The sequence below is a fragment of the Homalodisca vitripennis genome, chromosome X (genome assembly GCF_021130785.1).
Source record: "Homalodisca vitripennis isolate AUS2020 chromosome X, UT_GWSS_2.1, whole genome shotgun sequence".
Classification (NCBI taxonomy): Eukaryota; Metazoa; Arthropoda; class Insecta; order Hemiptera; family Cicadellidae; genus Homalodisca; species Homalodisca vitripennis.
The window spans coordinates 94,161,444-94,174,896 of NC_060215.1; the positions used below are offsets into that span (position 1 = coordinate 94,161,444).

General features: G+C 31.8%; 1 protein-coding gene across 2 annotated transcripts in view; it reads left to right on the plus strand.

Annotated features, from left to right (window-relative positions):
* Positions 1-2,308: 2,308 nt before the first annotated feature.
* The window catches only part of LOC124369578 (sex-lethal homolog), a 63,992-nt gene continuing 52,847 nt past the window's right edge, over positions 2,309-13,453 (plus strand). For both annotated transcript variants that reach the window (XM_046827613.1, XM_046827614.1), the window contains exons 1-2: positions 2,309-2,585; positions 10,728-10,903. In XM_046827613.1, the coding sequence (XP_046683569.1) occupies positions 2,460-2,585; positions 10,728-10,903 (302 nt within the window). In that variant the 5' untranslated portion in view covers positions 2,309-2,459. The remainder of the gene's footprint in view (positions 2,586-10,727; positions 10,904-13,453) is intronic.

Here is a 13,453-nt window from a genome sequence, read left to right on the forward strand (position 1 = left end):
CATGCGGATACACTATCCGTACAAGCGGCGACACAACAGAGCAAGCTAACTAGCAGAGATAAGAATCCACCGCATTAATCGGTATCCAGGTGAGAACTAAAGAGAACTGACATTAATTGCAATTTCCTCTTGTAAGTATTTACCCGGCTTTCAAATATTTTAGTTATATTCCCATTTTACTTCAGTACTTTTTTTTTAAGTTTCAAAATGTTAAATGACAACATTAATTTCTTTCTACTAATAGAAACAGTTTCATCAAATTCCTTCATTTTTTAATTTTATAACCTTGTCTGTAACACAAATTTCTTTCCCAATTCTTTTGTTTAACTATTTTGCTATTCAAATGACCAAAATTCTTGCCATAATCATCTAACTTGTTAAATAATTGTCAGTTATGCCCACTCAAATTGTTGCTCAGCTCTTTTAACATTCCTTTTAATGTTGCAATTCTCACTTTTTCTTGATTTTTGGTTATAGACATGCAAAACCAAAGGTTTTACGTATTGTGTTTTGCCTAAAGGTTTTTGATAAACATTCTTCTACAACATCCCACTCCTGACATAAATGTGTTCTTTAAGAAATACAACAAATTCACTCATTCATTCATTTACTCATGTTTATATTGATTCTTATTCGGAGAATCTTCTAATTATTCAACACATACGATATATACAACTACTGAACAATAAAACGATTCATTAAACAACGCAGTGTAACAAAGAATACAAAATCACGCCAAACTAACCCAATGTTAACTAAACGACTTTGAAAGTAAATTAATTTAACAATGAAATATAACTAGAACTATATGCTAAGGGTAGTTCATAGTAAAGGGACTTAAGTGCAAATCGTAACGTGGCGTAGAATGTTCACCTTGGCCGTTTAAAAATTATTTATTATTAAACATTTACTACATTTATGGAAAGTTGAAGAGGTTGAAAAACGTGCTTGTATTACGTATTATTAACTTCTGACTATATTATTTCGATACGAAGAATTTCGACTCAAAGCAAACTTGTTGTATTGCTCAACAGTAATTTCCCGCTACAGTGAGTTGAAACCTGCCTGACTGTCCATTCTGCATGAAATACCAAAATATCTCGAAATGTTAGTATCTCGATATATATATGTATGTGTGTGTGTGTGTGTGTGTGTGTGTGTGTGTGTGTGTGTGTGTGTGTGTGTGTGTGTGTGTGTGTGTGTTGACATATACGTATATACCGCAACATTAATCGCATAAAACATTGAACCAATATATAATTTTTTTTGTAAATTACGTGTTTTAGCATGTATATATGTATAAATATACAAATGTATATATGCTCTACATTTAGAATAAAGTGTTCAGCTGACAAGACATTACGATTGATTTTTAAACATAAATATGGAAGGGCGAACATTAAATGACCATTTAATTTTGTTTGTGTAATTTATGTATATTTTAAAGTATTATATCAGTTAGATCAAAATAGCTACTATCAACCTGATAATTAACAAATTTAGACTCAAATAATGGAAATTATATAAAAATAATAGATGCAGTAAAAGTGTGTTATGAAATTATTGTTATAGAATAATACGAATATATATATATATATATATATATATATATATATATATATATATAATGCAGAACTACTCTGCATTTGTAACACAATATGTGAAAAAGTTAAAACATGTATCGGACTTTTACCATTTAAAAACAATAATTTAGCTCAACATTTGCTTCTTAGTATTTTCAAATTAACAGTGGCTATAACTTTAGAGAAGAGTCTTTTTTACATTATCTGGTGTTGGCCCAGATGTATAATTCTTGGTAATGACGGATGGGAGGCCAATACATTGATAGAAGCGTGGAAGTTTGTATTGAGGTTGTAGTTGAGGTGGAGGTTTGAGTGCGATAGTGGAAACCAAGAGACGTTTAATCATTGCTATATTGGACTAGGAAGATAAATAATAATATTAATGTTGAATTTTGTTTGAAATATCATGTTTAAACTCTTCGGAATGAAGTCAACTTTGATTAGATAACAGAGCAATATAATTAATATTATATTTTAAATTTATATTGAACTATTATTTGTTTATAATTTTATAAAATGTTATTACCATGCAATTAAATAAATAATTATACCTAGCTTATAATATGTAAAGCGTGACAAAAGTCAATATTTTAACATTAAAACATAAAAAATTGTACTACAAAGTCGATGTCAATACATCGACTTTTGTGATGAGAAAATTCGATTCTCGAAAATATTCATTATTTTTTGCCTTCATCAAAGCTTTGCTTATTGCATTCGTTTACGGCTCTTAGTCTTCGCCATATTGGTCCCGCTCAATGCGCTAACGAGTCAACGAGAAAGAAGATAGGTCATATTTTGTTAGTGGAAGAATTTAGCCGTTATTTTATTTCTCACCTATTTCGTTCGCATTTGTACTTTTACATTAGTGCAAAAATGGCTAACAAGTCATCCAATTTGATTGTAAATTATCTGCCTCAAAATATGACGGACAGGGAACTTTACAGCATGTTTGTTACTATTGGTCCCGTAGTTAGCTGCAGGGTTATGAAAGATTTTAAGGTAAGTAAGGGTAGTATTTTAAGTTGTTAATTTTTCAGTAAATTTTTATTTCATTGTTAGTGATATAAGATGTGTGGTTTCCGAGGTAAGAGTTTACACTAATCTGATAAATTAGCTGATTGGCCATACCTTAGAATTAGGATTATTTTGACTCAGCGGATCCCGTCAGATATAAAAGTTATATAGAAGTACTCATTTGTGACATCACCAGTTGTGGAAACGTTATTAATGAAATCAAATGCCTGTTTTGCAAATCATTGTTTCAAGGGTTTTACTTTACTGCACTTTTTCACCTTGATCAAAACAATAGGTTGTTCATTTGGTACATTATTAATACTAAGTTTATTAAATGAACTACCAATCCCATTTCAAAAGTTCTTTTTATGGATTGTATGGAAAATTTTAACCCTTAAACTGTTGATCAGCTAATGTTGTGTTGATTTCTGTCGGCACACTAGCAATCTATATTGTTTTGCTGTCTGTAAACGTTTGTCCCTCTTTGCATGTTTTGATGAATTTTTAATGAAAAGTACTTATAGCTTAGTATACCTAGCAATATTAATAAAATGATGGTCTACAGTATATTATAATAAGTGGCCACCAACTCAATCGAATGATATGGGGATCATGGATATTCATGACCATCCAAAGGACTGAAAGCAAGATTTTGAGCTAAATAATTTAATATATATTTCAACGAACAATGTGGTTTGGTTTGTTTTCAACCTTCAATATTAATGTAATTTACAAATTAATATATAATGACAACAAAACCATTCAATTCACTTACCTTATGTATTTTCAAGGATAAACATGTCTGCTTGTAAAACTAAAACCACTTATATTCCTGCCGCCATTAGTCAATAATGAAACATGATTTGAATTTTGACTTAGAATAAATTTTGAACGATGATGTCAAGCTGAATTTCATTTTAAGCTTTTAAAATGTTTATAGAGAAGCTATACTTTTATATGTAAAAGAAATTATTTGTTTCAGATTACATAAAATAACTAAACTTGATTTAAGATCTGTTTGATTAGCATAGTACTTACGATTATTTTGGCCAATCTGAAGTGGTATTTCTGCAGGTACTGATGCTTTTTGGTATATTCGTAACCCCAAATTTAGAAGTCTTTTCAAGTGCAAGGTCGTGTCTTTTCTGACTTTCCTTGTAGCGAAACACTAATTCAATTCCACCTTTAAATCTAGTTTTCATCTCCTCACTACAAACAAGATACTTCATTTTTTGTGGAGCTAGCTTCTTTTCTTGCAGCCATTTAAAACATTGCTGTGTTTATAAAAACATTTTGAGCCAATATTCGCATATTCATCATCATTGTTCTTGGGGGAATGTATTTTTTTAACTGTTAGGCCTTTTTCTCACTTCTATTTGATTAATATTGCTATCCTAGTCACTTATTAAAAACTCCCAAGTGGATTTTGTAAACTAGTACCCTTTAAGGTACTTAGTTGCCGGGTCATTCCGTATGAAATCAACACACAAACATAAAAAGATTTACTTGACTACCTCAAAATTTGATGAAGTTTGGTATGAAGGTCAGTCCTCTTATAGATATGGGAAATTAACAATTTTCTCCCAAATAGTTTAAACGAAGAAAGAAATTTATTTTCTATAGAAAGCAATATACATCTGATTTTTTTTCTTGTTTGACAGTCAAACCAAAAATAATCTTCTTTAAAATATTTTTTAAAATATAAACAAAATAAAAAAACAAAGATGTTAAAAATAAAATAGAATATAACACAGCCTTTTTTGTGCTATCTGACCTTAAGACGAAACACACATAATAATATTTAAAATATACCATATTATGTTGTAACAAATATAAACAATAAAAGCATTTATACTAATAACATATAAACTTTAACTGTCTTTGAGAAAAATATAGGGCCTCCAAAGCAGAGCTTGTAATGGGCTCCCATCCTTGAATTTAAAATGAATATTATATTATATTATAATATATACAATGCATAGGATTTTTAAAATAAAAAAATAAACTTTTTGATAGAATCAAAATTTTGAATTTGATTATTCAAAAAACTTGACAAAATATGTTGTGTTATACATAAAAAAGAGCATTTAAAACTTAGTACAATGATACCACTTCCATCTCTGTAGCTTGATTAGGAATAAAGCTATGATGATTTAAAAATATGTTAGTTACAGTTTGTTGGTGGATTTTGAGAAATTTTATATACCCGTAACTTAGAAACCATTGGAAATATATTCTGGAGGAATTGGCAGTTTTTCTAATTTATATGAGGACTACCTTCATACCAAATTTCATCAAATTCTGAGGTGGTCTTATTTATACCCTGTTTGATTTGATATGGGATGACCTTACTCAAAACGAGAATATTTTTAGTTTTCGAGCTTTGTAAAGTACTATTTTCATTGCACACGAAGTGTGTGCAAATAAGGATATAGACAGTCATGTGATGCCACAAATTAAAATTAACAATATTTATCCTTCAAAATTAAAAAAATAAAGATATTTTAGTATAGGCTATTTATAACTTTTTGTGCTCCTATTGCCTTTGTTAGTTCTTAACTCTTTTAACCCTGACCATTATATCAAGTGATGTGCCAGAAATTCTAAGCCATTTTTAGACAAAATGTAAGGGTTGTGTAAAAAACCCCATAACTCAGCTATTTTTTAAGATATCAAGTTAGTTCTTTTTTGTTTAACTTCTTAATAAATGTAGTTTACAGAAATATATAAATACAAGTAGTATATTGAAAATTATATTTTTTAAATAAATATAAAAAAATATAAAAAAATAATAATTTTAAGTTTGAGGATGAAAACCATATATAGCAAAAAAAATTGGCACACAAATACCCATTTATTTTATGTTAAATTTAATCTTTAATGTAAGGAAACAAAAGTAATAGGTCTACCTCATTTACAAGTAAAGTAACATCCATTTCTAGCCAAGTCAGTGTAATATACGAGCTTTAAAATTCATACATAGTTAATAAACATAGAATCAAATTTATTTCTGTGGTCACCGAAACAATTGGGGTGTATTCTTTTTTGGCAACGTACACAAAAATAATTTGCTTTTTTTCTTTTACCACCACAGTGAGTGCTTTGAATGCTACACTCACAATTCCTTTCCATTCTTCTTGGTAGGTATTGCAGGCAGTCTATAGTTTTGTGTGTTTTCCCTAACGGGTTGTCATGTTGCTGCTTACTGTCCATTCACTCTTTACCCAAATCTTCTATTACACACGCCATATATTGCAAGCATGTCATTGGTGGTCCAGAGCAGTTTTGTCTGTTGGAAATAAATGTATTCAAAACCAAACTAGCCATAATGTTGAATGTAGCTTTCTTCCAGTACTTTACTGTTTACCTTTCGTCCAAATAATTGTACAGCATCTGGTCATTCACATCTTTCATATATTGTAGCTATCAACAACTAGAAGTATTTTGCTTATCAAATTTCCAGTACATTTTATTTTTTCTCTTTTTTATTTTATCAACAGTTAGGGCATTGCTTTTTGTTGACAATAATAGTACTGGATTGTATTTGTGTGTCTTCTTTTCCTTCATGCCAAGCAAAAGCAATTTATTTTGGCGCATATATAACTTTTGTCCCACTTGGTATTTCTGCTTCATCTCCATAGGGATACCTTTCCTATTTTTACGTAAGGTTCCTGTGATGTAAGTAGCCTGACTCTATATATATATCTATGAATTGGATTGATGTAAAAAAGTTATCAACAAAAATACAATAGACTTTCCCAGATAGTTTCCAAGTTTCAGCAATTGTTTTATAACAGTAAAAGCCAATCCCTGATCCTCACTTTTGTTAGTAGGCCTAGAAGACTCTTTTTTACCTTTGTAACAAAAGAAACCTGGACAGTATTTTGTGACACTGTTGTATCCATAGCTTGATACCCCAACGGCTATGATGCTTATTAGGAAGGTATTATAAAATTTGAGAGAGACATTAGTGGCTAATAAACTTTTATCTATAGACAGTTCATGATGTGGTGTGTAGTGTAACCTAAACAGTCTGTTTGCATGTTCAACAATTGATAAAAATTTACCACATAGATCGTAGTTTGGTTTTTCTGGTTTACCCAAAAACTTGTTGTCCACAATATGGATAATTGCAATATAGCCTTTAAGCAATTGCAACTAAACATTTTTCAAAACCATGGAATGAATTGTGAGTCACTTTTATTCCAGTAGCTTTTTATATGAGGGGTATCCAAAAAGTAAGTTTCCATTAATTATGAAAAAGTTAAAAAGACTAAAAAAAATAACTGAAACACATTTATTCAACTTTTTACATCATACCTTATTTTTCTGACAATGGGCCAGTGACCGGCGCACCTGTTGCCAACCGAACCGCGCTACATATCCCCGCCCACAGCTGCACGCTGTGTTACGTACGCGTCTTTTTACAGAACAGGGAAACTTACTTTTTGGATACCCCTCGTAGTTGGACTTTTTAGTTAGGTCCATGTTTAGTAAAACAGCGATAAAGCTTTTAATTTCTCCCAAGTGTAATGTTAGACCATTTCTGGACTTTAGATTGAGGTGTATTATTTAGGCCAGCATGAGACTAAATATACAGGGTGTACATAAAGTCCTGCACGGGTATAATATTTTCTGAACGATAACAGATAAATAAACAAGATTTGGTACATCAATACTACACCTAAAAATCTACTTTTTGAAGGAACTATCAGTTTTCTGTAATATCATGGGGACGTCCCGCAAGGAGTCAGAAGGAAATCTTAAATAGGAGCATAGGTCAATATGGACATCATTTTTAAAGGGCTTATTTAGCAGAGTTTAATGCCGCAAACCGCACTCAAAAAGATTGATCCAGTACAAAATGGCGGCTGTTCAAAGATTTTACTTGGTTTACATTTTATTAGTAGCCATAACCCCAGTAAAGCAAAACTGCAACCAAACAAATACTGCAGCTAACTACTACATTATGCTTGTCAGTTGTACATAAGTGAATTATGACATTAGGTATCCTCAAGGGTTACAAATTTGGTCCTAATATATTGATAACAGGGAAAACCTGATAACAGTAACAATTAGAAATCTCTTATCTTTGGGTCGCAGTTAGGACTTTCCTATTAGCCAGTCTATTCATAGTAGGCTATTCTAGTTTTCTTGTTTTAGTAGTGCTGTCCATCCATTTTATCAGTGCGCTTTAGTACAAAAGAGTTTGTCGTATTGCTTGTAGTTCTTCAATTACATTATGTCGCTTGACGAACGTGAACGTATAACACTTCTTATGATGGTTGGTTGGGGAAATAACAGACGATCACACGAGGAAGCATGCCATTTATTTAATGACTACTTTCACGAAAGGCAGCCAATTTCTAGAACAACTGTAGGGAGAACTGTTCAACACTTTATGGAAATAGGAAGTGTTTCCGATCGTCATAGGTCGCTGAGATTTCTAATTGTTACTGTTATCAGGTTTTCCCCGTTATCAATATATTAGGACCAAATTTGTAACCCTTGAGGATAACTAATGTCATAATTCACTTCTGTACAACTGACAAGCATAATGTAGTAGTTAGCTGCAGTATTTGTTTGGTTGCAGTTTTGCTTTACTGGGGTTATGGCTACTAATAAAATGTAACCAAGTAAAATCTTTGAACAGCCGCCATTTTATACTGGATCAATCTTTTTGAGTGCGGTTTGCGGCATTAAACTCTGCTAAATAAGCCCTTTAAAATGATGTCCATATTGACCTATGCTCCTATTTAAGATTTCCTTCTGACTCCTTGCGGGACGTTCCCATGATATTACAGAAAACTGATAGTTCCATCAAAAAGTAGATTTTTAGGTGTAGTATTGATGTACCAAATCTTGTTTATTTATCTGTTATCGTTCAGAAAATATTATACCCGTGCAGGACTTTATGTACACCCTGTATATCTTTTTCACATATTCATTGGTAATGTCAACAAAATTTGTCAACAAATTTAAAGTACAGAATAGATTGAAGTAGTCAACTGGCTTTGCATCTTCTGGAGGATAATGCTTAGCATTAATGCTCAACCGAATCCCATGGAGGGGCATATACCATAATTGAGCTGTATCTTGCCTGTGTACAAGTTGACCATTTCAATTTTTGTCTGTTAAAATATAATATTTTTACTTTTTCTGACTGATAATTAAAGCCTAAGTTATTGTGTCTCTTGTTTTTGTCATGTACCTGTCTTATCAAATGATTTTATTCTATATGTTGTATTTATACTTTTATAAAAATGTATTTTTTTATTGTATGCATACTATTATGATATAAAGACACTTTTGACATAGAATAAAGATAAAAATAATAGACACAACTTAGTATTGAAAGGACCAATAGACACAACTTAGTATTGAAAGGACCCAACAGAGCGTGACGAAAGTCTTATGATCAGTCCATCAAAGTAACTTCATTCATTATATGTGTTAATATATTATATGTTTCAATTTAAAATGACTGTACTTAGTTTCTTTATCCAACGATTTTCTTGTTGCCATCGTGGTTACCCATAAGACTAATGCAAAAATGTTTGCTTAAGCTCAGCGAAATTCCATGGTGTAACTTGTATTATCATCGAATTTAATATTGCATATATCAAATTAAAATTTTGTGCAAAATTTCAAGACCTTAGGTGACTTTACTCTTAGATACCATGTGGAGATACAGGCAGATAGACAGAAATGAAAATTTTCTGCCTACTTTCATACTTAGAATAGGCCTAATATCAAAAAATCGAAATTTGTGGGGAATATATTTATTTTTTATTATAGAGGAGATGAATTTTATGCATCTTCCTTTGCCTAAATAACAAAATTGTACCATTTATACTGAAGCATTTTTTTCTGAACTTTTAGGATGGTTAGATATACTATTCCATATATACAGGGTGTTTGAAAAGTATGGGTACGGCTTAATATTTTAAAAACCATAGGAGATAACATCTATAAACTTTGCACAGTGTCATATGGCTATGTAAACTATTTTTTCTTGGTATTACCATGACATACCAACCATGGGGGGACGGCCCACAGAGGAAAACATGGAAATCTTAAATTGAAGCATGGGTCGAGTGATACCTCATTTGAAAGAGCTCACTTAGTAGAGTTGAATGCCGCAAACCGCATCTCAAAAGGTTTATCCAATCAGAAATGGCGGGTTGTTTTAGGTACACATTGTAAAGTACATTATGCGCTGCCATTTCTGACTGGATCGTCGTATTCTGATTCGGTTGGCGGCGTTTCACTCTACTAACCAATGTGTTTGCACTGAATTTTTTAAATTAGCAAATTGTGTCGTAAATTTATAACACAATAAATAAAACACAATAAATACCGATGTTTTTTAGTTTTATTTATTGTGTTATAAATTTATGAAATAATTTGCTAATTAAAAAAAAGTCAGTGAAAACACATTGGTTAGTAGAGTGAAACGCTGCCAACCGCATCAGAATACGACGATCCAGTCAGAAATGGCAGCGCATAATGTACTTCACAATGTGTACCTAAAACAACCCGCCATTTCTGATTGGATAAACCTTTTGAGATGCGGTTTGTGGAATTCAACTCTACTAAGTGAGCTCTTTCAAATGAGGTATCACTCGACCCATGCTTCAATTTAAGATTTCCATATTTTCCTCTGTGGGCCGTCCCCCCATGGTTGGCATGTCATGTTAATAGCAAGGAAAAATAGTTTACATAGCCATATGACACTGTGCAAAGTTTATAGATGTTATCTCCTATGGTTTTTAAAATATTAAGCCGTACCCATACTTTTCAAACACCCTGTATATATATATATATATATATATATATATATATATATTTTTTAACTAAAGTGCTGTTCCATTTATATAATTTTTAACAACTCTGAGACAGGATTCCAAATTTAAATCCAACAAACCATGTATTTATAACGTTTACCCTGATTCATGAATACCTGGGTATTTTATATCTGTAGCTATATGTATACTTTTGTTCATTCGGATTAGTTGAATATCTGGATTGTATGGCCAGTGTTACAGATTAATTAATTTAAAATATTAGTCAATATAATGAAATTCTGTATGCTGTTGGTATTTCTGAAATGTTTATTTTTTACAGACGGGATATAGCTATGGATTTGGTTTTGTGAACTACAGCCGCCCAGACGATGCTGAAAGAGCTATTCAACAACTCAATGGACAAGAAATCTTCAACAAACGAATCAAAGTATCATATGCAAGACCTTCAGGTGATGACATTAAGGACACAAATCTGTATGTGACCAATCTCCCACGGTGAGTGTTACTTATACTTAACACATTAGTACATTAGCTCAAGATGAAAATTGTCTGTATTGTAGAAATGAGAAATAATTTATATTATTTTCTTATTTACGAAGATAATCTTGAGTTCTGTTTTTAATTGTTTATAAGTTAGTGTACTTTTAGAGAAAAATCATTAAAAATTTAATCTTTTCTAAATTATAAATTGTAAAATCACATGTATACACAGTGATGTTGGCTGGGTAAATAACCCGTGGGAAGGTAAATATAAATTGGGTATTTACTCAATGGTCATTTAAATAGCCAAAATGAGGGGATTTTAGTTTTTGAGCTTTTTATGACATTTTTTGGTGTTTTGATGAACTGTTGAGCAAACATGGATTGAAACACAGTTATTTGATGCCTTAAATTGAAATAAGTAACAATATTTATCCTTCAAAACTATAATAAATAAAGTGTGTCTTTTTGGTATTTTCAATTTTTTGCATCACAACTGTGTTTCTTAGTTCTTAAAATGCTTTGTGTGGGGGTTTTTCTTCAAATAAATTAAAGTCAAATCAAATGTTATAGAAAATCTTTATTTTAGTATAGCATAGGCTATGCCAAAATATTGTAAAAGGGTTGGTAACATTTCATTACAGTGTATTTTACTTGTTCATGGCAAAATACCGTGGAAAGATTCTATTATAACTTAAATAGTTACTACAGGTGGCTTTTAATACTTTATCAATAAAATTCAGTTTTATTACTGGAGAAAAAGATTCAGTTTTATTACTGGAAAATAGCAACAAAGATGTGGGAGGAAAGGGTTTTTACTACTTTTGCATAAATTCCTTCAAAATAGCATATCCTTAGCCTTGTTTTACCCCCAAAAGGATAAACAAAGTTAAAAGTAAGAGTTCAGATGAGAGTGTCTTAACTTATTATTGGTTGTATCGAACCGACCTTGTGTACCAGCAATCTCGTGGTTTCATACTGAAAGTTCGTGTACCACAGACCTCTGCCCCGCAATAATAGACTGTTTACCCCATGACATAGTGCTTGTTGGTAAATGTTTTTCTCTTTATTTTTCTAAATTGGATACTTGCATTTTCCAAACATCACAGAAAGGAAAGTTATTAGGAATGCATAATGTTATGTTGATACATTGAAAGACACACACACACACACACACACACACACATATATATATATATATATATATATATATATATATATAAAAAAAACAAAGGACCTTAAAATAGGTATTAGCGATGAATCGTCACTGAATTTTTCGTGTATACTGCTAGTGATGAAATTTGCTAGGCCACCGTAACTTGTGGCATTTCCTGCAATTATAGCTTGCTATGAGAAACCATCACTGCTGTAGTCAGTGTAAGGTTTAAATACAGTAGTATAGTTTATATTTGATTTTAAAATAGACTAGAATATCAGAAGTTTTCGACCGGGAAGACAGAAAAATCAGGGAAGTTGAAATAAGGTTTTGAGTGGCGATCCTGATAGAGATGACCTTTATAACGGATGTTGGGCTATTTGAATTAGACTACCTTCTGTTAGAGTATGGGTCGCTGGGGTGAAAAGATTTAATACAACATAACTAACCATATTTGTTCTAAAGAGTGAACACACTAGAGTCAAAGTTAATAACAAAAAGTTGTACATAAAAACATGTAGTGAGCATAATAACAAATCAGTTATCGTGCCTGGATTAACTGGCACTAATAACTCTACTTCACTTACTGTTGGGTGTATCTTAAGAACTCTCTCTGTCCTAATGAACTATTATTTAGCTAACCCAGCTTCTCGTGATAATTGGTATTTTCCATTCTGTAAATGGTATGTGGCTCAAACCAACTTTCAGCTTGCTCCTCTTGGCTTAAATTTGTTTGCGGAGCTTATCTTCTCTTCTTTAACCCGGCCAAAGAAATAACAGCACAACTGCAATTAATACGAGGTGTGGCAAAAAAGTAATGAGACTTGAATCACTGACAGCGATCTGGCAACACTGCAACCTTCTCCTTATCACAACTTGTACTTTGGTCTATCTCAAAGACCCAGTTAAAGTTTCAACCTTGTCCAGTGACTACGTGACCCATTAGAACGTGATAAGTGAAGTGTTTCTAGTGTGGTGTGTTTTGAAAATGGAATAGCATAGTTTGGAGCAACAGTGTGCCAATAAACTTTTGTGTTTAGGTTGGGTGAATCTGCGGCTCTGACTTTTTGAAAAGTTGCAAAAAGCTTATGGCGAATATTTATTATCAAGAGCACAAGTTTTTCGGTGGTATAAAGAATTTATAGAGGGCCGAGAGTTTACTGGGAGGCCTTCAACATCAAAAACTGATGAGAAGATCAAACGAATGTGGGCTCTGGTGAGGTCAGATCATCGACTTAGATTAAGACTAATAACTGTAGAGTTAAAATTTGAATTTTTTCACTCTTCATCAGATTCTGATACAAGATTTAGACATGAGAAAGGTGTGCCAAGATGGTACGAAAAAACCTGACAATTGAACAAAAAGACAGTCGCAAGAATTTGTGCCTTGATATTCTTGACAGTTTTGA